Raw genomic sequence first — 26,883 nt, 5'->3', positions numbered from 1 at the left:
TTTATAGGTGAGGAAACTGAGGCACAGAGAAGTCAAATTATTTGCCTAAGATCAGACAACCAGAGTCAGGATTGGAAGTAGGGTGTATTCTAAACCAAAATAGTATATACTCCTCCATGAAACTGAGTGCCCTGAATTCCCCAGATATATCTGCTTTACCTAAGAGTGGGCACAGTGTGCACTGTGATATAATCCATCTACTTGCTTTCTTCTCAGGCCAGCTGTGGTGAGGGCAAGGAAGAGAGCTTGTTTGGAGCCCTGGGTTATTGGCCTCATCACCTTTATATCTCTGATTGTGCTGGCAGTGTGCATTGGACTCATTGTTCATTATGTGAGATACAGTAAGTATGGACTGCCCTGGCATCATGATTTACCCCAAATATTTCCTCATGTACATTCCTGTTTTGATTTGCCTCAGGCTTATTCATTCATTACTACAATTCATTTGCATAGCTGGTACAAAGAACTCTTTTCTTGCCTTGTCTCTCATTTAATCCTCACAAACCAAGAAAGATTCTTTCTTCTATCTTTGATGTAGCAATGCTTCCTGCTGAAAATAACATGCTAGTTTTCATATTCATTACTAAGCAATAATCAGTATTAATTAGGGAAGACTGTAGGAGAGCTAGAGTCCAATGTCTTGAGTTGTTTGAGGTCATAGGGCAATCACCTTGATTTAAAATAATTCCAACTCTTTGAAATCCTGACGGTCCAATAAATTAATTATACAATCAGGGATCATAGAGAAGAAGTAGGCTCTATTCTGTACTAGTCAGCTGGAAAAATGCTCATAGTGATATATTGTTGAATAAGTGCCTATTTCTGTTATTTTAAATCTCATCTTGGGGTATACTGCAAGTGATTAGAGAGGACAGGATATGCTGAGAAGCTTAACCAGAAAGAGATTCACTCTGTGCTATTCAGGTACCTCACGCTAGATGAACTATGAACACTGCTATGTTATTGTAAAGGTCCCTAGGGTACTTCAGAAGAGTTCTTCCAAGGTATAACTACCCTTCTGAAGTTTCTGTCTACTTTGCCTCAGGTTTTCATTAGTTGACTCCATTATGACCTATCGGTTTAATATCTCCCTTAGTGACTAGATGATGCTTTGATATTCAAGACCCTGTAACCAAAGAAGCTAATCACTTGATTCTAATTTTATTGGGAATTTGCTTTCCTGTAAAGAGAAATGATGATCTATAAATTGGTGATCTTCTACTAGCAAACACAAGTCCAATCTTAATTTCCCAAATAAGATGGATCATTTCGGGGCAGTTTAAAGAAAAAATATTTAAAGTAAAGATTTTTTTTTGATGGAATTTGTCCACATGTAGGTCTTTGAATTTGGAGTATCTGCATCTTGATATTTTATCTGGGGCATGTTTTTAATAAAAAGAATAGCTAAAATAACTTTACAGTTCTACAGTTCCATTCTGAATATATTGAGTCCCATTATGTTGTAAGCTTCATTATTCCTGTCCATGGATGACTAGGGCTATGTTTTATTCACTTTTGTATTTCCAGAACTTAGCAGGATCCTGGCACGTATTAGATACTTAGTTAATGTTTATTGAATAATGAGTAATAAAATCGAATGAATCATACCTATGATATTTTCTTGGGGCATACTGTGGTTTTTCTGACTTCACAAGGATTTCCTTGTAATGCTAGAGGGTCTCATTACTTGGTGAGAGAAAATATTCCTTACTACTTCTCCTTTGCATCTTCCCAAGCCAAGTGCTATACGGCTTATACATCTTACTCATATGCATACAATGAAAACCTGGCAAGATTTCTCCATTAACCTGTTCCTGGGTCCTATTGGTTAGATGATCAGCTGAGTAATATGAACCACACAACTTCCACTGCCCACACAGCACACCTGAATAAACAACAATTGTTGTGATATGCGTTACTGTCATGTTTGTGACCTGCCCTCCATGTGAGAACGTAAACTAAAAACAGAGTGGTTATAGTACATGAGCATTTGGGAGCTGGAACGCCTAGATAACCAAACTAAAGCAAGCAAAACTGTTACAGAAACAGACAGACAAAGATGGAGGTGATCAGACTTGGAAAAACATCAATTTAGCGTAAAACCCAGGACAGCATAGAATTGGATGTGCTGTTTGTGTTCAGTGGCTTTTGGGGCTACATTTATGTCCCCTCTGTGATTTGAATAACAGAAGGTAGATCTATTATGAGCAACATCATTGTAGGTTATAGAATCACAAATCTGTTGGAAAATTATTAGCAAACTCATGTTCATCTTTATTTTTCTTACTTTTTATTAATATTCCCAATAACATCTTTCAACAACTACACATGCCATCTAATTCTGGCAACTGGCAATATGTTTTAACATTTAGTGACCTATTTGAGTCTATTGAGAAAAGTAAAATATCGACTGTAGATAAATTGTTCATCTGGTTGAGGCATGTGAAATTGCCTGTATTTGACTATTTTTGACCTATACAAATGACAATTTCAAATTATTCAATCTAATAATTGAAAAAAAACCAGATCTAAGGATGTAGAAGAATGTTCTCTTCCTCTTTAGAACTTACTATTCAATGTGTGATTAGGTACCAGCAGCATCAGCATCACCTGCGAGCTTGTTAGAAATGCAGAATCTTGGGTCCAACTTTAGACCTAATGTAAACTATTGGTCAATATTTCAATAAATTAAAAACTTTGCTTGAAATTGGTATATTGCCAGGGACCTGCCTGCATTTCAGGTCACACTGGCCATTCAGGGCAAGACCATTCAGTGGAAGGGAGGTGAGGAAGGCAAAACCTTGCTAGGCCCTCACTTATGTGACTAATGCTCAGGAGACCCTGACCTTTCAGTGTCTCTGGCCTGTCCTCTATCTCCTTTATGTGACACCCCGGGCCTTGTCAGAGTCTGACTGGTGGCTTCCCTCTCTGTCCCACCAAATACTCTGGACAGCCAGGATGTTCTTTTGAAATTTACCAGTATATTTTTTTGCATAAGTCTTACATAATGAGAAATTTATCCTATAGCCTCAATGAGTGGGTTTGGTTTTTTCCCACCCCAAGAAGTGGTGTTTAAAAAAAGTTTGTGCTTTGGAAGTTAGACTTTGGCTTGAAACCCAGTTTGATCTTTTCTAGCTATGTCATGTTGAGGTTGGAAAATTTATTTACATTTCTGAGACTGTAGACCTTATCTGTTAAATGTGGATAATACTGCCTTCCATGGGGTTATGTTAGTTTCTTTTTCCTCCGGGGTTTAAGTGAAGATAGAAAGAATGAGAAGCAGGAGAGAAGAGGTGAGAAATTGAGATTGGGTGAGGCATGTTCTGTTTTTCTATAGTAACCATATAGAACAGTCTTGATCACCATTGTATTCCTGATTCTCAACATAGGATTCTCTCATGGAAAAGGTATCCAGTGTTAATATTTGTTGAATGAATCTTTGGAGGGCTCTGTGCTTGCTTCATGTACAGGAGGTTAGAGGAAAATCTATGCAGCATTAATTATTCAGCAGGCCAGAAACGAGGGCTGCTTAAATTGGATGCAGAAAGTGGATACAATGGCCAAGGAAGCAGATAAGATAATCCCTGTGGCTGGAGGGAGAAAATAAATGGAGTGACAAGGGAACCAGGTAAAACTAAATAGCTTTCCTGGAAGGTTATGTCAGGTTGCAGCTCTAGCTCCCTAAACTTCTATATATTGAACCCCTAGCATTTTAATCCCTATACTCATCTTCTTTAGCCAAAATAAATTTTCTTACACTAGAGTCCTGTAGCCCAAATTGATGTGTAGTTTACTGAATTGGGAAAAAATCTACTTTTGGAATATAAAAATGCATTTACTCTTGGGAAGCTTCCAAATCCATCCCTTTGTGTATGCTCGGATGTCATGACTTGCTGCTTCCTGTGGCTTATTCAGGAATGGATAATATATGACTAATTAACCCACAAGAACACCAAGCATTTCTTACTGCTTTTACACTCTAAATCTTTTGATGATGAATGTTGTTGTCTCTCATTCTGCGATAACCATGAAGCTCAGGGCAGGATGATGAGACGATGACCTGGGTAGTGACATTCTTTACTGTCTCAGTCTTTGTAGCAACCATCAAATGGGGAAATGATAATGCTTTACACACATCTCATGAAAAGTATGATGGGCTTTTGCCTCTTTCCTTATAGATCACAGGAAGACCTACAATTACTATAGCACATTGCCATTTACAAGTAACAAACTATATGATAACTTTGGAAAAGAGGCTTCTAAAAATTTCACAGAAATGAGCCAGAAAATTGAATTAATGGTAAGTATTTTTTCTCCATTTCTAGGGCACATGCTATTACTTTTTACCATAATTTTTAGTATCTTAGTTTGTAAAATATCCATTCCACTGATCTTGCAATCTTTGCAAAATGGGAAGAGGCCCTACCTGAGAGAGAGAGAACAAAACTGACAATAGATGACTTGGAGAGTATGTCTGGCAGGGATGAACCAAGTGACCTTCAGCCATTCTTTTATTGTCCCTCTTACTCTTCCTTAGCTAAAGCTACACTTTTGATCAACAGAATCCAGAATTCTGGGAATGTAAGGGTGACCCAAAAAAAGGGTTGTTGTATCCTAGACTTCCTACAGAAGAGACATTGAGCAAAAGACCACAGGATTGAAACTATTCAGACACATATTTGAATAGTATTTTTTAGTATTAAAAAATATCTAACCTTGGACCAGTTTTTGGCACATAAGGCTATAGGAAACCCATGGATACTCATCTCTATCCTTAAGGTGTCGACATTCATCCTGAGGGATAAATCAAATATTTCAAAAAAATAGAAAAATTAGCAGTATAGGCCAAAAGAGCAAGGGCCTGTGTGATGACTTCTCATCATTGTCAGATTACTTAGAGAACAATTTGGACTTTTCCTGATAGTCTGTGAGATAATTAGTGGTATGATGTGATAGAAAGCACCCTACACTCGGAGTTGGGACACCTTATTCTAGTACCACCTACTAGCTAGTGTTGTGTCATTTGGCAAATCACTTTATCATTCTGAACAAATTTCCCTTTGTGAAAGTTAAAGCACTAGAGTAGATAATTTCCAAATTGTCTTCTAGTTCCAATATCCTGTGTAAGAACAGAATGGCAGTGACCCACCTGGAAATTTCCTGGTAGACTAGAAGCTTGAGAATTTTGATACCTTGCTAAGGAAGAGGTCAAATCCTGGTTGATATGTACTTGTAAACACCAAATCTGAGTAAGCTCTTCTCTAAGGCTAAATATATGTATAAAATAAAGAGAAGGAAATGGAACTAAAAAGATCAAGAAAAGATGCAACTATTTTCCTTGTTCTTTGTGCCATTCACTAAAATAAATTTTATAAGATCCAGACTGACTTAAATATAAATGAATATAGATGGGACTCTTTAATACTCTTCAAAATTAATGATAACTTTGAAATTATTTGATAAAAAAATAAACCCTTAAATAAAAATTTACAGGCGAATGCTGTCATTAGAGAACTCATTTGTATTGTGCTGATTTGTCTCAGAATTGAAGTAACTGTCCTTGGGTGCAAAGACTCAAGAGTCAATGAAATTTAAAGAAAGAATAAAAAGGCTCATTGTTTCTGTCAGTCAATTACCAGCTTGTAGTAACTGTGTTTGGCAAATATCCACACGCTGAAAACACGAAACACTTGACGTGTTTACCTAGATTCCTAATTTAAAAATTTAAGTTAGCTAGAATTCTTATTTATAGTAGTAAAAAATATCTCCACAAAATACATTCTTCCACCTTATTAGAGTAAGCCTTATAGGACATATTAGGCTAAGTATCCCAGTTCATATGGGCCTTCCTAAGAGCATTTTGAGTGCTGAAGTGGGTGCAGATTATGCCAGGATATTTGGCGACTTTTTCACCAGGTTTGGGAGCCAGGTGACTGTCATGCACTCATTTCCATGACCCAGCTATCACTTGGCAGAATTATTTCATTTCCTTTGTCTACCTACAGTAAAAATCTATGTCTCAGGGTGTGAATGCTTACCTTTTCTTTTCAAAAAACTGTATGTTTATTCTCTTTTGTCTCTTTCTCAGTGTAACACAGCAGAGGTCACTGTTGGTCCCTCTGCTTTGGTTCCCGTAATCCTATAATTCCTAAGGCAGAGTTCAGTTGAAATCACTGAGTAGAATACCAAAAAAGATTCAAGATTCCTCAAGTTCAGCACATTGTGAAATATCAGTTCATGTGTTTTGTTTTTAAATTTTTAAAAAATTTTTTAAGCTTTGAATTAACTTTCAGAATTTCAGAAAATTGTTCTTAATGACATATTTTGAATATTTTTGGAACAGGTGAAAAATGTCTTTCATAAATCTTCATTGAGGGGAGATTTTGTCAAGTGTCAGATTATCAAGTTCAGGTATGTAGATCTAAAATGCTGACTTCTGAATATAATTTAAAGCTAAAGCTGTTAACCGCGTCAGTAATAAATACTGTTTGAAGTGCTAATAATATGATGTAATTCAATTCAACAAACATTCATTTGGCACCTGTTCTGTGTAAGTCATCGGTTACAATGTGCTTACTCATTCTCTAAACCCAAAAGAAAGCATTTGCAAGATGTTTGCAAGGGACAGAGGTGTTATTGGTGGCTATGTTATAGCATTGTTTTTTGGAAACTCTAATTAGCACAAATAGGGACCTAAGCCACATCCCTTGGCTTACGAGCAAATAGTGCCCTATGTAAAATAGTGTAGTAGATGAGGTTTGTCTTTACCTCCTGATTCTCCTTCTTATCAATTTTCCTCACTTTCTTCCATTCCAAATATTTCTCTTTCTGCTCCAAAGTTTAAGAATATTTCAGATCTCTGATCATCAACCATCAATAAATAGGAGTTCAGAGCACAACATTTTAAGCAAAATGCCATATGAGGATCTTAAATAATGTATTGTCTTAATACAAATTATTTGTATTTTTCAAAAGTAGGATAAGAGCTGGGGTTGGCCCAGTGCCATAGTGGTTAAGTTTGCACCCTTCGCTTCGGCAGCCCAGGGTTCGCCAGTTTGGATCCTCAGCATGGACATACGCACTGCTTATCAAGCTGTGCTGTGGCAGTCGTCCCACATATAAAGTAGAGGAAGATGGGCAAGTATGTTAGCCCAGAACCAATCTTCCTCAGCAAAAAGCGAAGGATTGACAACAAATGTTAGCTCAGGGCTAATCTTCCTCACCAAAAAAAAAAAAAAAGAATAAGAAGTGTTTCCAATATTATTTCAGTGACACAAACCCCATGAGTTATTTCTCAGTCTATTAATTAGCTGATATCTCTGAGGTGTTCCTTTGACTACTTTCTCCTGAAAATTCTATACTCTCTGGTGTTTGAAATATTGTTCTTCCTTGGATCTATTTCCACTTCTCCAAGCCTTAAATTTTCACTCCCTCAGGAAGACTTCATCCACCCACATGGCTTCATATACTATTGAAATCCAAGTTTCTATTTTCAGTCTAAACTATTTTCCTGATTTCTAGAATTATATGCCTGCTCATGCACATCTCCACACGGGATTTCCACAGAAAATTCTTTAACTCGAGGAAAACTCAATTACACCAATGGTAAACCTAGAACTCATCACACACTCCTCCCTTTCCTGGGACCCTCACACTTTACGAATAACTAAATTCTACCAATTCTATCTTCCAAATCACTTTCCATTTGGTTTACCTCTTTATCTTAGTAATCTTGGTACTGATTATTCTTTCTTCTATTACTGTAGTAGGAAAAAGCGTAAGTTTGTTGGAAAGATGAAGTCAGTCTTGGACATGTTGAGTTGGGATACTAGGGGACCATATGAGCTTGAAATATGAGTCTGACTTGGGAAAGGAAAAGGGAACTGAGCTGAAGATACACATTTGCTCATCATCTACTCAAAGTATTGGGAAGTTTGGGTGTGAATGGAATTTCTCAGAAAAAGGGTAATGTAAGAAAAAAAAGGATGATGAAGAAAGCTTGAAGAACAACAATATTTAAGGAGATGAAAGAAAAATAAGATCCTAGGAAATAGATAGGGAGGGATCAGGAAAGAAGAAAAATCACAAGAGAGGCAACAGTGATGATAAAGACAGAAAGTTTCAAGAAGAGAGTGATCAGCATTGACAAATACTCCTAAGAGACCAAGTAATATTACTAGAAAGAATCCACTGGCTATGTCAGCGAGGAAGTCACTTAGTGTCGAGAAAAGACTCCGTGGAACGGAAGAGGAGGAAGCAGACTGCAATGAAGTAAATATGAGGCAGAATATAATTTATCCTTTCAAGAAGGTTTGCTGTGATAAGAAGGTGAGAGATAAATTGAATAGCTGGGGAAGAGAAAGGGTTTTGTTTGTTTTTGTTTCTATTAGACAGCCAGTATGGGGATTGTTTAAGAGATAGAAGAAAGAGTAAATTGATGTACAGAGTTGCAAGGCAGTGAAAGTGAATGAGATACATAAAAATAATCTCTTTAAAGCCCTGTTTCTTCAGATTACAAGAGCAATAAAAAATACATAAAATTCAAATAACATAATATTACATAAAATAGAAAGTGAAAACTCCAATAATTCCACTCCCAGAAATAACACATCTTCTTAACAATTTATTTTGCACTTCTTTCCAGTGACTGCATATAGATATATTTCATTCTTTAGCTGCTTGTATAGTGTTTCATTACAACTATGTGTCAGGGTTGATTTAGCCAATGCCTTTTTGATGCAAGCTTGGGTTGTTACATATTTTTCTGATTTAAAAACAAAGTTACCATTAATATATGTATACATATCTCTTTGCACACACAAGAGTGTATTTGAAGATTAAATTTCTAAAAGTAGAAATACTGTATCAGAGAGGAGAGATAATCAAAATTTATAATAGATAAATAAAACTGCTCTCTAAAAATAAGATTCTAATTTATATTCCCATTTACAGTTTATGTGAGTAGGGGTCGATGCAACGTATAGTGAGGAGTAAGATTCCTTGGGAACTGGTTGTATGTGAAAAAGAGAGGGTAGAGTAGCTGACAGAGCATGAGAAAGGGCAGTCAAGGATGATTCCAAGGTAGTAACTCATTCAAATAACACTAAGGCTAATTAACGCTCTACCTTGAAAATACAATCTCATGAAGTCAATACAATTTGGTCAAGCTTTTGAATATTATTCGGATTAGCAGTTGTTTAGGAAAGCCTGAAGTTTGCTTAGGAGAAATCACTGGATTTAAGCCACTGAGAATTAAGCCTGAAAGCCAAAGCCAGAGTTGATTTTATATTCACCATATATTATATTTGATAATTTTGAATGGATGACAAGAGAAGTATCTTTTTCTATTAATAACCGTGTACTTAACTAGATTGTTTGGTGGTAAGTGAGATTGTGAACACACTAGCTCACTATCAGGGAGGCTGAGTTGGAAGTTCTATATGTGGTAAACCATAGGAACATAGAAGGAAACAAATTCGATCTTTTAAAATTACATTTATGGTTTTGTGTATGTGTATATTTCAAATGAATGATAAAGAAAAATATGTTGTGATATTACCATGAATATTATTCAAAACTATATCTTTTAAAATCCTATTTTTCTTTCTGATCCCAAGTCAAGAGGAACATGGAGTGTTGGCTCATATGCTGCTGATTTTTAGATTTCGCTCTACTGAGGATCCTGAAACCATAAATAAAAATATTCAACGTGTTCTACACAAAAAGCTGCGAGATGCTGTAGGACCCCCTAAATTACACCCTGAATCAGTTGAAATAAAAAGTAAGTTTATTTCTCTTATTTAGTTTAATTCTCTTACATAGAATAGCTCCATGTTAAGTTTGGTCTTGGGCACTGATTTAGAAACATTTTTTTGGATGTCTCTAATTATGGAGTCTTGCCACCAACAGAGTATTTCTTTGAGACTAAATTGGTCCTAATGAAGTATTTTAATTTTTAAAACTACCCTAAACTTATGCCTCCCATGCAAGCCTGTCATTAACTCCTGGGCCTGGATTCCTCTTTTATATTGGGCCTTGCACCTTAGCTATAGAATCCAATGATAAATGGAGAAAGTGGCTTTGTATATTTGTTCCTCTTCTTTTTCTTGTTGCTACATTTTACATTCAGTATAGTGTGTGGAAAGGTTCATGCCATCCATATGTTTGCCTTCAAATGGCATTGATATATTTTGATATATATATATATATATTGATATATATAGCTTTTTCCCTTAGAACATTAACCAATGAAAAATTTATAATTTATTTATACTTATTTTTGGTATATTTTACAACGAATTTGAAAAGTCTGAAGGTTTTGTTGTGTGTGTGTGGGAGACAGGGGGATGAAATAAACAGTGATAGGTCCTCATTATTAGAAAGTAAGAAACAGGAGATCTCAGTGGTAATGAAAGTCTGGTTAGCGGCTTCCAGGCTGTCACGGGCAAGCGAGCACAGCTCCGTGCCAAAGCTAACTAATTTGCTAATCACCACTGATTTTGCAAAGTGTGTTGTGGAGATCTGGCTGGACAGGTTTACCAGCAGAGTGGATATACCATTGTATTAAAATCAAGATAGACAAGCTGCCAAGTTCTTTGGCGTGTGGCTGGTTGGTCTGAAATCCTTGCAAGATGCCGATGCTCAAGCTGTTGACATGCTCATTGCCTACTTTAACAACTGTCAGAGAAACATGATGGGGTAAGGCGGTGCTTTTTTAAAATCGTTCATAGACTTCTGTAAAATGCAAGATAAATTAAAGTTATTATAACAGTGAAAAAAAAAAAAAAGTCTGGTTAAGAGCTAAGTCATGTGCTATAAAATGATGCTAGTCTATAGAAATACTATGCAAACCACATGTACGATCTTAAATTTTCTAGTAGCCACATTAAAAAAGTAAAAGTAAACATGGGAAATTCATTTAAATAGTTAGTATATTTAACCCAATATATTTAAAGTAATATTATTTCAACAAGTAGTCAATATGAAAATTATTCATGAGATATTTTATATTTTTTTTTTGTACTAAGGCTTTGAAATCTAGTGTATATTTTATTTTTATAGCACATTTCAGTTTAGACTAGCCACACCTCAAGAACTCACTAGGCACATGTGGTTAGAGGATACTGTATTGGATATGGCAGCACTAGAAACTAGAGAATAGAGGATGAGTAGAAAGAATGAATACGAAGTGCTAACACAAAAGCTAGTAGACCTAACTAGAGACCTAACCTGATGGTCAGCCACCTTACGTGCTTAGAAAGGGAGGTTTCACTAGTCAGGGCCAGTTACATAATTTGTGGGGCCCAGTGCAAAATGAAAATATTGCACTCTTCAAAAAGCAGTAAAAAAGGGCTGTTAAAGGTACTAAAATATATGGTATTTTATTTACTAACTTATGGTATTTTTATGGTATTTTTATTTACTAACTAAAGTCATTCTAAATAAAAAAATTAAAAGTTAAATTACTAGCATGCGTTTTACTGTTTACCTTCATGCTGTGAAATGTCAATTGCAAATATAAGAGCATTTAACTTCTATGTATGTGGAATCATGAAAATTATACAGCTGTACTTCAAAGCTCATACATGTATGTATTTTGGTTCTTACCAGATCAATGGAAACACTACACAAGGCTAGCTCAACCTTTTTTATTTCCCTTGATGACATGCGCAAATTTTACGAACACCGTCTACGTTCAGCTTAAGTGAAGAAGGACTGAAGGGTTCTTCTATGTCATTATTTTCAGCAGAAGCTACTGGCTAATAAAGAAGTAATGGGAGAAAGAAAGGATATGATAGGGTCCCTTGGTTGTCTGTGACTATTAGAATGTCATTGCTTTCATTCTGTGTTCTAAGCAAGCTCTGGTTCAAACAGAAAACATGGCCTCCTGGGACTGTCAGTGCCTTCTGCTTACTTAGTGGTAGACATCACACATTTATCTTGTACTCACTTTGAGTTTGGTGAACATTGTGGGTCCACTGGAATTCTGGGTTCAGGGGGTATTGTGAAGGATATATGCAAATGGGGCGGCAAGAACTCATGGAAATATATATTGTGTGTATCTCCTCTGCTCATGCCATGCTCTATTATCCTATAGGACTTCACTTTCAAAACACAAATTATGAGATTAAAATTATTAAGAATTTCAAGACAGTGAGCACTAAAATAAATGCAAGGTCATGCTGAGGGTAGCAGCAAGTGTAGATACAGAAGTCACACATCTCTTAGGCGGGCCTTGTCAGTATTGTCAATATGCGAAGCCAGAACTTTCTCTAGGAAAAGCTTGAGATAGAAAAGAACAAATTATTTAAACAGAGAGATTAGTGCTGGTGCTTTTTAATATTTACTGAGAATAAATGGTCTTTCTTCCTTATTTATGCCATTTTCCCCAAAAATAGCCTGAATGGAGAAAGTCAGAAAGAAGCCTTTCTAGAATACAAATTTCTAGTAAATCATTACTATTAAACACTAAAAGAAAAATTAACAATAAAATTTTTGCATTTAGAACTCTCATCCTGCCATATTCAAAGAGAATAGTTTTGGTCTTTGGAAATCTACTGAGTCAGGAAATTTGAGTGCTTGGAGTTTTACGTATCTGTTGGTTGACTTAGTGTTTGCATAGGGTTAGGCACCGATTGGTGAGAAGTCAACAAGCCAAGGAGCCATTGGCTAGAGTTGAATGACAAGTTGAGGGCAAATTGTCTTGCTGAAACTTCAGCAACAAGAAAACCTAGAAAGAGATAATATTGTTTTTAAATGGGAGTGAAGACTAATTTCTGGAGATGCCATTTGGATATATTATACAAATGGCATATACATATGCCTATGAGTTTAGTAAAATAATCTGAAATAATGGTCAATAAAAATATTATTGCATTTGGGGAATCAATACTACGGCTTAGACCAGTATTTCCCCAAAAGAGACTGTGGACAACTTGCATCTTATTTCTTGGTATAGAGCTCAGATTACTGGGCTTCAACACAAAACTACTAAATCAAAATTACTGGGAAAAGAAACAGGAATTTACAATACAAAGATACTCCCTATGTGACTCTGATCCATACTAAAGTTTAAGAAACATTGTTCAGATCTCCCTTCTCCCCAAGGCAACGAACACACAATGTCTATGATAAACTAACTGTGTTGCTTTCTTTACAACCTAAAGATACTATCTTATAACCGAATTCAGCAGCCTTTAGTATTTGAAGTACTTGAGGCATGATGCAGTTCTGATGTGCTGACCTTGTTCTATTCACCTTTTCTGTGTATTTCAGAAATCAACAAGACAGAAACAGACAACTTTCTGAACAATTGTAAGTTTAATATATTTATTAAAATCGCATCGCCTGAATGTAAAAAGTTAGCACTAGGTCATTTAGGCTTACTTTGTGTGGTATTACAGGGTCAGAGTAAAGTTTGATTGACCTGTACACAGCTTATGGTGACTTATCTTATCTCCGAGGCACACTTTATTGCTTAAGAGTAACAACATTGGGAGAACTTTGGAGTGGATGTATGGGTGCCTGTGGCAGACGTGGAGTGGAAGTGAGTTGTGCAGTTGTTAAAGAGGCAAAAAACACTCACTTCTCAATCTTCTGATTGCAGATATCTGTTGTATACTCTCACAGAAGTTTTCTAAAAGTTACATAAAAATAATCTGTCTGTTGGTATTTTTTAGCTAGAGGCAGAGACTTTTTGTTACTCTATAGTAAATAAACTCTTCTTGATGTTATTAATCTCGTTATGGAAATTGCAGTCAATTACGGAGTTGGGGTATATGTTGATGAAATTACTGAAGAGCCAAATAATATCTTCACCCATATTTTAAAAGTGTCCATATTTTAAAAGTCTAGTATTTCCCTTCCCCTGTAGCAGAGTATCCCACCATGATTTAGAGAACACATTTGATGGTTATGGAATTAGTACAGAATACATTTCTCTTAAAAGATGGAAGGAAATGTGCAGCTGACCAGCTCAGAATGTTGGTTAATTCACAAACTTAACTAAACATGAGACCAAAGGATAATCCCATTATTTCAATGGCATATATTCTTGCCATCAATATTTACTGGGAACCTACTATATGCTAGTGCTGTGTTAGGCAACAGGGATATAAAACGGATGAGATGTAACCCCTGCCTAAAGCAGCTTATATTAAAATGGGACTAGATGTATGAGACTAATGCATGAACATATCACTCTAAAACAACAGTTCTCAAACACGAGCAATTTTGACCCCCAAGGGATTATGCCCCACTGTGGCATTTTGGTTATCATCATTGTTGAGGAGGGGGCTGCTATTGGCACCTGGTATGTACAGGCCAGGGATCTTTCTAAACATCCTATGATGCACAGGACAGCCCCCCACAAAAAGAATTATCCATACCAACATGTCAGTAGTGCCAAGGTTGAGAAACCCTGTAATAAACAATGTTGAAGAATATATATATATATATATACACACACACACACACACATACACAGAGAGAGAAAGAGATACATATGTATATACATACATGCACATATATAGATAAATATTGTTATTATTATTTATATTAATATTATTATTATTTTTCATGGAAACATCAAGAAAGTCCTAACTAATCCAGTTTGGGCGTAGGAGAATTGTTAGAGAAGGCATCCTAGAGGAGGTAATGACTGATTCAAATCTTACAAGATGAGTAGGAGTTAAATAAATGAGACAAAGCAGTTTAAGGTAAGAACGGGAGAAAATGTTTGATGCTATTGGAGCACAACATACAAGAAATTTGGGACATAGTAACACAATTTTATACTTAAACACAGCTGCTAATACATCACTTCTCTTTGGCAGGCTGTGGGACACGAAGGAGTAAAACTACAGGACAGGGTCTCAGGATCGTTGGTGGGACAGAGGTTGAAGAGGGTGAATGGCCGTGGCAAGCTAGCCTGCAATGGGATGGGATCCATCGCTGTGGAGCAACTTTAATTAATGACACATGGCTTACGGGTGCTGCTCACTGCTTTAGAACGTAAGTCCTGAACCTTGAGAATGATTAGGGATAAGCAAAGTGCACTGGGGCTTGGCAGGAAGGAAATACCTCATGAACCTTGAGAGAGATGAGTTTAGCATAAATTAAAGATAACGTATACAACACAAAGAGAGTGGGAAACTCATAAACCTTAATAAGAGGTTTTATAGTCTGGAAATGGCATCAATGTACATGTAGCTAAGTTATCCATTGATAGACACACAATAATTTGTCAAAGGAAGCAGGAATTTTAAAGTCGTCTTTGGATTTTGAGCTTGATATCAAAGAGAAGACCCGTATCTCTCTGCTGCATCTTTATCGGAGATAGAGGCTAGATGGATTGTAGGTTTGACTCCAACAGGGAAATTCCACATCGTAAGAAAGCATTAAATACAAGGAAATTTGGTAGTACAACTGAAAAGTTGGTATACAACTGAAAAGATTGACTAGTTATATTCCAAGGAATGCAGACTTTTTAACCTTATGCAAAATGCCTACAACATACAGGATAGAAATGCTTTGTTAAATTATTGTGTAGCCTTTTTGGTTTTCAGAGAAATGTGTATGTTTTTGGGTAGGTGACATGGTGCACATAATACATTTAGTTCTCTCATTCTGTATAGGATATGCTTTCCATATATCCCTTGGAGTTACTGATGCCCTAACATATCAAAAGGCCCTAGGATTTGGAGTGAGTGACTTGGCATGCAGAATGGCATGTATATCCTAAGAAACATGCCACTGTGTCATTTCCATCGCATCTGACCCCTGAGCCTGATTCTCAGATTGGAAAGTTTGTTTCTATACATAAAAACTATAACTTAGAAAAGAAAACTTGTATTGATACCTGCAGACTAAATTGTTTAATATAAATCATTATATTGGTAGCACGGTGAAGTGGAATTTATTCTTCACACTTTCCCCCCAGCTATAAGGACCCAGCCAGATGGACTGCTTCCTTTGGAGTTACAATAAAGCCTCCAAAAATGCAACGAGGCCTCCGGAGGATAATTGTCCATGAAAAATACAAATATCCATCACACGACTATGACATTGCAGTTGCAGAGCTTTCTAGCCCTGTTCCCTACACAAATGCAGTACACAGAATTTGTCTCCCTGATGCGTCCCATGAGTTCAAACCAGGTGATGAGATGTTTGTGACAGGATTTGGAGCACTGCAAAGTGATGGTAAGCATCTTAAGAAAAACTCAAATCATAGTGATCTAGTTTGGTATTCTAAGGCATTTAAAGAATGGATGTCATTATGCCAGAATATGTTGGTGGGTTGGTCATATGGACCTGGGCCAAGTCAGGCCTTACTTGTGAACCAAGTCATTTAGAAGACACATAAATTCCTTCATGCTGTAGGTTACTATCAAATGCATCACTACTACTGTAGTAATGGTGCTTGGTAAGGTGTCTGAAAGAGTAAATATGTCTGAAATTTTTACTAGGGAATTACCCACGTAAGAGATTAGGGATTATTAATATACTCAACTGTGAATACTAGATAATTATAAAGCCACCATTCTCTGCTACTAAAATTACCTTCTAAGCTTAACAATGGAATGGAAATTACTTAAACAACTTGAGGTTCTTTCCGAGGCACCTAATTTTTCATTTAAAATAGGAAAGAATTCTCTTCCCAGATATTACTGTATCTGAAAAAATATATATCCTAAGATTCTTTATCACCATCTTATCTTCAGGTTTATAGAATATATGTATATCTACAAATATAAAGAATATTTTTTCACTAGGTAACACTCAAAATCATCTTCAGCAAGTACAGGTGGATCTTATAGACACTAAAACCTGTAACAAACCTCAAGCTTACAATAATGCCATAACTCCTAGAATGCTATGTGCTGGCTCCTTGCAAGGAAAAAGAGATGCATGCCAGGTAAGTGATTTGACTGACTAGTATGCTGCATAATTTTTTTTCACCTTTTATTTTGAAATAATTATAGATTTGCAGAAAGTTGCAAAGATATTACAGAGGGGTCTCATGTACCCTTCACCCAATGTTCCCCAGTGGTTACATCTCACATAACTATAGTACAATATAAAAGCTAGGAAATTGACATTGGTACAATGTGTGCTTCTGGTTCTATGGCATTTTTTCACACGTGCAGATTTATGTCACCATCACTGCAGCTGAGAACTATTTCATCAACACAAAGATGTACCTTTATAGTAACACCCACTTCCTTCTCCCATCACTGTCTCATCACTAACACCTGGCAATCACTAATCTGTTCTCCATCTCTATAATTTTGTAATTTCTAAAGTGTTATATAAATAGAATCATATGATAACATTTTTTTTATAATTCCATTTTGATTTATCTGTTAGTGTTTTTGACTAGACTATCTCTTTGTAGAAAAATTTTCAGAGGTCCCTGAGGTTCTGAACATTTTTTCTTTTCCATTCCTTTCTCTCTGTTGTTCAGACTGGGTAATTTCTATCATTCAATTTTCAAGTTCACTGATTTTTAATTCTGTCATCTTCATTCTTCTGTTAAGCCTATCCAGTGAGTTTTTTCAATTTTTTTTTTATCATTGTATTTTTCAGTTCTAAGATTTCCTTTTGATTCTTATTTATATCTGCTATTTCTCTGCTGAAACTTCTTATTTTTTTCATTTGTTTCAAGCATGGTGGTAATTGCTCATTAAGATATTTTTGTGATGGCTGCTTTAAAATCTTTGTCAGGTAACACCAACATCTGTGTCATCTCAGTGTCAGTGTCTGTTGATTACCTTTCTCATTCAAGTCGAAATTTTCCTGGTTCTTGGTATGATGAGTGATTTTCAGATGTATCCTGGACGTTTTGAGTATTATGTTATGAGACTCTGGATCTTATTTAAATCTTCTGCTTTAGCAGGCCTCCTCTGACATGACACTGGAGAAGGTAGGGAGGTGCTGTCTCCTTCCCCACTCATCCTCTTTTGACAGCTGGGTAGAGGAGTAGGGCCTCATTATGGTTGGATAGAGGTGGAATTTCAGGTTCCCCACTGGGCCTCCTCTGATACCACTCTGGGAACTAGAGTTACTGCTGGGAACACATTACTGCTCCCCTTGTGGCCACCACTGACATCTTGGGGTAATGGCCTCATTACTGCTTGGCAGTGGTGAAAGTCCTGACTCTCCACTAGATCTCCTTTGACATCACCCTAGTGGGAGAGAGAGTTATGCCTTGTTGCCAATGGGTGGTAGTCCATGCTCCCCAGTTGGTCACTACAGGGGAGAAAGAGGAGAGCTTCATTATCACCTGGCAGGGACGAAGGTTTGGCTTCCCACTCAGCCTTCTCTGACACCAGTCTGGTGGATTGGGCCTCAAGACAGCCTGGTAATGGTGGAAGTCTAAGCTTCCCACCTGCCCTTTGCTGGTGGGAGTTGGGGTGGGGCCACAGTTTTTTCTGTCTGGCTGGAGTAGAGAAGATGTTGTCTAAAAGTCTTCTGTTTTCCTATGTTGCCATCTTTCTGGTTCTTTGGCTAGAAAGAAAAGGCTATTCTTTTTTTGTTTTGGGGGCTTTTTTTGGTGAGGAGGATTGGCCCTGAGCTAACATCCGTTGTCAATCCTCCTCTTTTTTTTGCTTGAGGAAGAGTGGCCCTGAGCCAGCAGCTGTGCCAAGCTTCCTCTATTTTGTATGTGGGTCGTTGTCACAGCATGGCTTGATGAGCCATGTAAGTCTGCACGTGGGATCTGAACCCGCAAACCCAGGCCACTGAAGCGGAACACACCGGACCTAACCACTATGCCACCAGGCAGGCCCAAGAAGGCTACTCTTGATGCTTTTCATCTGCACCTGTTGGCAGGTTGCCAGGTTGCTGGTTTCTTCAGGTCCAAGTCCAGGGTACCTTTTAGAATCTTTTTATATTTATTTTATTTCTAATGTCCAGGGTTTTTCTTTTTCTTTTTCTCTCTTTTATTTAAAGCTGTATTTGGCTTGAGCAAAAGGAATAAGTAAGTTTATTCCATCTCAGGCAGAGCATAGACATCTTTTTGAGCCCTGATTTTGCTTTCCAGTATGTAGGCTAGCACTGTCAACTTTGTGCCTTTGCCAAATATGACAACTATGACCTCTATGTCTTCATCCACATTGCTGATAAAATCTTGGAGGAGGCCAATAACTGATTTCTTGGGTATCTCGCTAAACACCCCTATAATTTTTATTTTGTGATTTGACAGACTTTTTGTTTAATGTGCTCTGTTAGCCCCATATTAGTCTTTAAAATTTCATGTTACTCTGTATGCTTCCAATCTGGATCCATAGAGTGGTATATCATTCATTTCTAAGATTGTTTTTAGAACTTTCCATGTTTTTTCTCTCACATATACATTGCACCTGTTTTTTTGCTTTCATTGGGTCCACTACCCTTAATCTGCGACTGACTTCACCAAGGTCCTTTCCCAACTTTTATCTCTGGATTGGTCACTTGAGCACTGTTCTGTAGGCTACATTGAACTCTTTCACCCAATTGACCTTTCTTCATACTTCTGGCAAATGCTCAAGATTGTACTCACTTTGCTGTGTTTCTTTTTCTGCTCTGAGGCCCTGATTGTTTGTGGAGGAAGATATGGAACAACATAGATTGGTCCCATTACAAAATTTTACAGAAAATTCAAGTCAATTCTGTAAATAAATCTACCAAAACAAAACCAACTTAGTAAAAGATTTCATTGGATCCTTGTTATTTGCAGATTCTGTACTTGGAAAATTACATACTTGCTAAAATTTGCTTGTAAACCCAAAATCAATACACGAGACACTTTCCTGATCATCCTTGAACATGAGCAGAATGGCAAAAAAATGAGTCACTCAAATGCATACACTGTCACCTGAGGTTGAAAAAGGTGATGCTGTGCCTTCTTGTTTCAGCTTTTATACCCTAAACTTGTGTCCTTTTTGTGGTCTATTTAATGCCACATTTTTCACATTTTTGTGGTTTTGGTGGTGATTTTGCTGTTTCAAGTAGTCACTAAGTGTAGTGTTGAAGCGAAGTGCAAGAAGGCTGTGATGTGCCTTATGGAGAAAATACGTGTGTTAGATAAGCTTCATTCAGGCATGAGTTACAGTGCTGTTGACAGTGAGTTTAATGTTAATGAATCAATAATACATATTAAATAAGGTGTCTTTAAACAGAAACACACATAAAACATGGTTATGTGTTGGTCAGTTGATGAAAATCTGACCAGAGGCTCATGGAAATCTACCCCTGTTTCCCCTAGGCACAATGATTCAGTATTCTCTAAGCGTTTGCAGCAACTTCTTAGAATATAACTACCGTGAATAATGAGAATCAACTGTATTTTATCTTCTTTGACAGTCATAGAATCATTGTTTAGATATCGTTCTAGATCTTCTCTCATGTTAAACTCTTTCATCCTACTTGCCTCCAATTTTACTAAAACTATTGGAAACATCTTGTGCTTTCATATTTGTGATCATCCTTTATGATTTTCATTCTCGTATCTTGGCCTCTATTTATAGTAATTTCTTTCCTAAAAGTTTCAGAGCTACAGCTGTATGCCTCTTTAGTCTTTTACTTTTAAGTTTTTATTATAGAAAATTTCCAATGTATGCCAAAGTAGAGAGCACTGTATAATGAACCCCTATGTACTCATCACTCAACTTGAAACAATTGTCAACTCCTGATCAATCTTATTTCATCCCTATATACCCTAATACAATCCCCTTTACCCTCCCCTTCCCACCCTAAATTGCAGATCTGTTTTGAAATAAATCCCAGATGTCATGCAATTTCATCTGAAAATATATCCCTTATTACAATGCCGTTTCGATGAGGGTATTAGAGGTGAATGGCCATTACAAATTTGCAGAAATAAAGAAGAGGAATCAAATCTAGCCCTGTCATTATAATACCCTACTTTCCCATCTCTGGAGGGACCCAGAACCTGTTCTTTTTTTCTCTTTTATGTCTAGCATCCACAATTTTTGCCACTTGACTGGCTTCATATATTTTTTTATATCTCAGAAATCATCAATAACCTCATATGTAAAAATCTTCACTTAGATCTCCTACTCTTTCCCATCTCAATGGCATTTGGCCACCTATTGTTTCTTAAAATATGATCCTTCTTTGAATTCTATGGTCCTGAAATATGATGATTTCCTCCTCTCCTTCTCCAAGTACTCAGTTCTGTTTCCTTCTCCTTTTTCTCTTCCTCTCCTTAAGCCTGACTATCCCTCAAGACTCAGGTCTTACATGAAATTTTTCTCTGCTCTCTATATACTCATTCAGAGAAGCTGTCTTTTCTCTGAACTCAGCTGTCACTTGAATGACTTCCAAATCTACCTCTCCAAAATTAACATCTTGTCCAAATTTAGTCTCACATTTTTACCTATTTTAAAACCATTTCCATTCACATGTCTTAAGGTCTTAGTATAAGACTAAAAGTTGTATATGTGCCATCTCAAACTCAACAGTCATCATGAATTGTTAACTAATTTTCCATTTTTACATTTCTCATTTATGTGATTGGGTTTCACTAGCCTTGGAGTCTTCTTTTACTCTTATATCTCCTTCACATGTAATCAACTCAATTCTAAGATATCTTCCCCTTTTACCATATCTTCCAGATTTATCTCTTTTGTCTCTATTCCTTCTGTTAACATCTTAATCTATTCCTTCATTACTTCATATCTTGATCACTACAATTGCTTTCTGGTTTGGTTTCTTCTAATTTTAAAAGATTCTGTTACATGCATTCCTGAATAAAATGTCTATTCTGTTTCTCACCAAATCACTCACTAAAAATAACAGGATTTATGGGAAAAATAGGGTAGAAACAGATCAACAGACCCCTCAAAGGCTATGCAATGTTGTAACTAGAGAACCAACAAAAAAAAATAATTGTACCTTGAAAAATGACTTGGACAGTGTAGGCAGGCAGAATGCACAGGGGGCTGGTGGCTGATTTAGGGGATGTTAAAAATGCACAGAAACAATAGAGTGGAAATACTGGCTTGCCAAGGCTGAGACAATGAGCAGAGGAGGAAGTACAACGTGCCAGAACCCCAGAACTAAGTGAGGCTGCAGTGTGCCTCTCTGGTGGGGGCGTCCTGGGCACAAGCACTCTTTTAACATTTTCTTAAAATAGATCCCCAGAGGCTCCTGCCTGCGCATTAGCTAAGTTGAGAGCTTTTCTCTTTTCTTCTGAAGATTATAATTCTATTCCCATTACTCTGGCTCCCTTGCCTAAGACAAAGCACATATAAACCATCGTAACTTCCACTTGATACTGACATAGTTTCCCTATTCACCAATTGCATGTGAGCTAACTAGTGTTAGCAGAACAGTCTAGATCTTTCTCTATTTAATATTTACTGGACTCACCTTACTTTTCAGCTTGTAATGCTGTTAGATCCACTGCTATCTTTTTGCTTTAATTGCTTTATTCTTCGACTCTTTTACTCCTGTCTCTCAAACAGATTTAAGCTTCGTTGTCTCTGGCATCTTCTATTTCTTCATCCTAATCTGCCCTGCCTTCATATAGGCTTGGGTTTCAATTATCAAAATGCTTTAATCATTCAAATAGCTTCATATGGTACATCTTATGTCTATAAGCAGACTGTACGCTCCTTGAGGGCAAGGCCTGTGTGTTTACACTCTTTTTACATCTCCTATCACATATGAAGGTATAAGTAAATACTTATCAGTTAATTGATTTAAAAATTACAAACACATTATCTCAAAGTCAGTTATTATTAGTATTAGTTAATATTTTTATAGGGACAAAAGAAAATTCACAGGGAAGTTAGTATAACATTAAGGGAAAAAAGCATGAGCTTCTGAGTCTCATCACTCTGGATTCAAATTCAATTCTGCCACTGAATAGCACGTGACATCAGGCAAATTATTTAATTTCTATGGGTTTTGGTTTCCTTATTGCTAAAATGGAAAAAATGAAACCCAACTCCATGTTTTGTTGCCAGAATTACAAGAGTTAAGGAGATAATATGTTAACTAATTAAGAGCTTCATAGAGTGCTGAACACTTAATGGGTGGACCCCAAGATTTTGAGGAAAGATCAGCCAGTACATTTGGAGTATACAAGTCATAAAGAATTGGAATTTGTAGTTTTATGTATGTATTTAATAAGTTCTGTTTTGCACCAGGCTCTATGCTAAGCACTTTACATTCACTGTCTTCCATAATCTTCAAAATTATTATCAAAGGTAGGTATTATTAAGAACATTACAAATAAGTAAATTAAAGGTCTCAGCCAGCTTGGAAGGGACAGACTTGAGATTTAAACCTCGGTGTCTGACTCTAATGTTTGTGCTTTTTATCAGTAATAGACTCTTCACCCTTCTTTGGGGAGCTATGTCACACTCATAGAGTACGGGGAGTTATTTTGTCAGATGCACTGGATAAGTTAAGAGTATTCTTCTCCAAAGACATGGAGCCTTTAATCTCAATGTACTGAACCCTGAAGCTAAGCCAATTTTCTGGGTGGTGGAGGTCCTCCTTTATGTGAATTACTGACTTAGACAGAGGGATCACTTCTGCATTTGAGCACACTGAAGACTTTTGAAGCGCCCCCTTTCATTAAACTCAAGTTAGAAAAGTAGCAAATTCCTCTGTAATGAACTGAATTATTAATTACTAATCTCTCCCTTCTCCTTTAGGGTGACTCTGGAGGACCACTGGTTAGTCCAGATGCTAGAGATATCTGGTACCTTGCTGGAATAGTGAGCTGGGGAGATGAATGCGGGCAACCCAATAAGCCCGGTGTTTATACCAGAGTGACTGCTTTCCGGGACTGGATCGCTTCCAAAACTGGTGTCTAAGAGAGAAAAATCCAGTAGAATGGAATGCATTTTTGTGCATAGGCCATTCTTAGAGATAGAATTACAGCAGAAGCCTTGCAGGTCACCTGGATCTGACCGATCTAACTAAACTGTCTACTTGATGCATATACTTCCTTTCTAGCTCTGCTTCACACTGAGTATCCTGCTGCTGCCAGATGGATTCTGTCCCAATTTGCATTTCTTTGTTTTATAGAAGTTTTCTGTCATCAAAATTTTGGCTTGTTGACGTAAATTTCTCATGCATAAATACAATTTGAAGTGACCCCTTCTTCGTTTCCCCAGCTTCTCTCATCTCAGTAGATTTCTATTTTCAAGGTACAGGACAAAGAGTGAAAGGAAATCTAAAAATGAAAGAACTACATTTTGATGTACAGGAAAGTATTTGGTGTGTTTTTTGTTTTAATGGAATGAGGAAAATGATCATATTTATTATGAAAGGCCAAGTAAACAGACAGTAAAATACCAAATACTTCATGATGGAGAAAGAATGGGAAATAAGTTAAGGAAATACAGAGAAACCAAGAAATAGCTTTATTTTCACTTCCAGAGAACAACTAGAGAGATAAATGTGGGGAAGATTCTGTTTTCTTGTGGCCTACAATAGTTATATGAACTTTATATAATGTACTTGTTCTAAATTAAGGCAAATAATATTTATTTAGCATTGCACTGTTGAGGATATCAACATATAATAATAAAAAATGAATAAATCACCTATTTGCTTGACATTATAATATGACAATCCATGAAGAAGGGGAAGATGGGGAAAATGTCACTAATTAATTTATTGCAAATTCTTTTAAAATCTGAGGCTAGAATGACAATTCATTTAAGAACAACCAGCATACCTTACGTGGTAGGATTTTTGTGTGGTTGAATGAGAGGGAATGAAGAGAGAATCAGTCCAAACTATGAATGAAATGGGATTATCACTAAGTGCTTGCATGTTTGTATTTTAAGCTTTCCCAAACTGCAAAGCCTTGGTGGAATAAGGTCCAGGTGTTAGTGTGTAGCTGTAGTCACGCAAATGAACCTAGACCTCAGACCTCCATTTTGAGATGATTGCAGATCCCTCCCCACCCCCTCTACCCCTACCCCCTGGGTCTCTTAGACTCCTCTGGGCTCAGATGGGAAGGCTTTATAGGGAATTTATTCTGGAAGCTGCCTTCCTGCTAGGTCTAGTATGGCACTGAATTGCTAACCGCTTGGATATAAAACTGAAGAGTAAAAGCCTAATATCAGCCACCTTCATAATTTTAGTGTTGGTAAATTACTTTTGAGTTGTTTGTTAGAGACACAACATGCAAGTGATCCAGGCCATTATGAAGGTAGGACAGGTGCCACGACATATGCCATGTTAATGGCGAGATTTGACTGAATCTTGCCCTTCCCCTTTCTTCATTGTATACAGCTACTCATGCAAGTTCTGTATTGCACCATAACCACCTTGACAATCAACATTATTGGGAAAAATTTGACTTTTATTGACCCAAATAATATTGCCATATGAACTGATAAAATTTCGATGCTTGGCTAAAATGAGATATGAAAACTGACATGAATTGATAGTGTTAAATAGTTTACATAAACTATTTTTGTTCCATTTAATGAAAGCTTCTGGAAAAAAATTGAGGCAAGTGATCAATTTTAAACAGAGATTTAAGTACTTTTCAAACTAAATTACTCTGTGTTCAACAAAAAATTGATTCCCCTGTTTCAGTATATTCTGCAGTTGGCCTCTAGGTGGCACCCGCAAGCTGTAGGACGATATAGAGAAGACAAACGTCTGGATCTTCAAGTAATAATGAAAACTATAGTAGAAATTCTTTATTGGGGTCTTGTAAAACCAAAAGAATACAATTAATCTCTGTGAAGGCATTTAATAATTAATACATATAAAATGACATCATTATTAGTGTTTTCCAGATTTCTAGAGGTGAGTTTCCAAACTAAAATAAAATTTATAACATATGATAAGAGGAATTTCCTCTGCAAACAAACTTGGAGAGATTTAAATGAAGGAGAAGTTTTAGAAGTTTAATTTCACAATGGCATACATTTCTCATAGGAGTATTTTTTATATTTTCTTTGACAAAAGATTTGAGAAATAGAGGTTGGGTCACAGTGAAAATACAAGCAATATTTCAGACTTGATGTGCACAGAGAAACAGATCATACAGTATCATATTTTTTAAATGACAACTTCTTTTGAAAGATAACGTTTAAAAGGTTTCAACATTCTTGGACATGTCTGTTTTAACCATTTCATTGGAGAAAGTTAAGAAGTCATAACTGAAAGAATATTTATTAATTTTACAAGAGGACAGGCACTTCCTCTTCTATATCTTTTATGACTCTCTAGTAAAATGCTCTGTATATAATAGTCTTTCAATAAATGTTGTTGAACTATTCTTTTATTTTTGTATTATGCAGAAAACATAGCTTTATTATTGTTTACATATTGATTTTAAGAAGTAATCCCAGAATTTACACTAACTGTGTGACTTAAGCCAGTTATTTAAACACTCTAAGCTTCAATATACTCATTTATAACACAGGGCTAATAATACTTACCTCAAATGATTGTTGTAGGGATTAAAATGAGATAATGATTGAAAGTGCTTACTTAGCACAGTTCATAGAACATAGTAGGTGCTAGAAATGGTAGCTTTTATAACTGTTGTAATTAAACTACGGTCTTGTTTGAAACAATTGGTACTTCATCATAAGAGGTTGAATAAATATTTTTGAAATAAAGAGATAATTAGACCAACAGAATGGGCTGGTTCCTTGTTTAATTCTGATTCTACACGAGAAGTTTTATTGGGATCATTTTAAAACATATTGTCAAGTTGTTCTCTGTTATTCTATTTTTTCATTTCAACTTCTAAAAATGATAAACTTTTTTAACCATAAAGTGGCTGGATTATATCAAGATCTACAGTCTAGTTCAAATGATGCCTCCTCCATGAAGCCTTCCTTCAATCCCTTAAGGGGACATAGCATCCTCTTTTCTGAAATTCCTTAACAA

At 36.4% G+C, this 26,883-nt stretch overlaps 1 protein-coding gene across 1 annotated transcript; it reads left to right on the top strand.

Moving 5' to 3' along the window:
* Positions 1-214: 214 nt before the first annotated feature.
* LOC101401002 (transmembrane protease serine 11E) lies at positions 215-24,923 on the top strand (the record flags this gene model as incomplete). The annotated part of the gene is made up of 9 exons (XM_004419112.3): positions 215-341; positions 4,179-4,300; positions 6,344-6,411; positions 9,618-9,781; positions 13,276-13,314; positions 14,835-15,012; positions 15,941-16,200; positions 16,773-16,915; positions 23,670-24,923. Coding segments are annotated over 9 exons (1,263 nt in total), but the record flags the coding sequence as incomplete, so codon positions are not given.
* Positions 24,924-26,883: the final 1,960 nt, after the last annotated feature.

This window comes from Ceratotherium simum, chromosome 8 (genome assembly GCF_057802395.1).
Source record: "Ceratotherium simum simum isolate JZ-2026a chromosome 8, ASM5780239v1, whole genome shotgun sequence".
NCBI lineage: Eukaryota > Metazoa > Chordata > Mammalia > Perissodactyla > Rhinocerotidae > Ceratotherium > Ceratotherium simum.
This window is presented reverse-complemented; position numbering and strand designations above follow the sequence as displayed.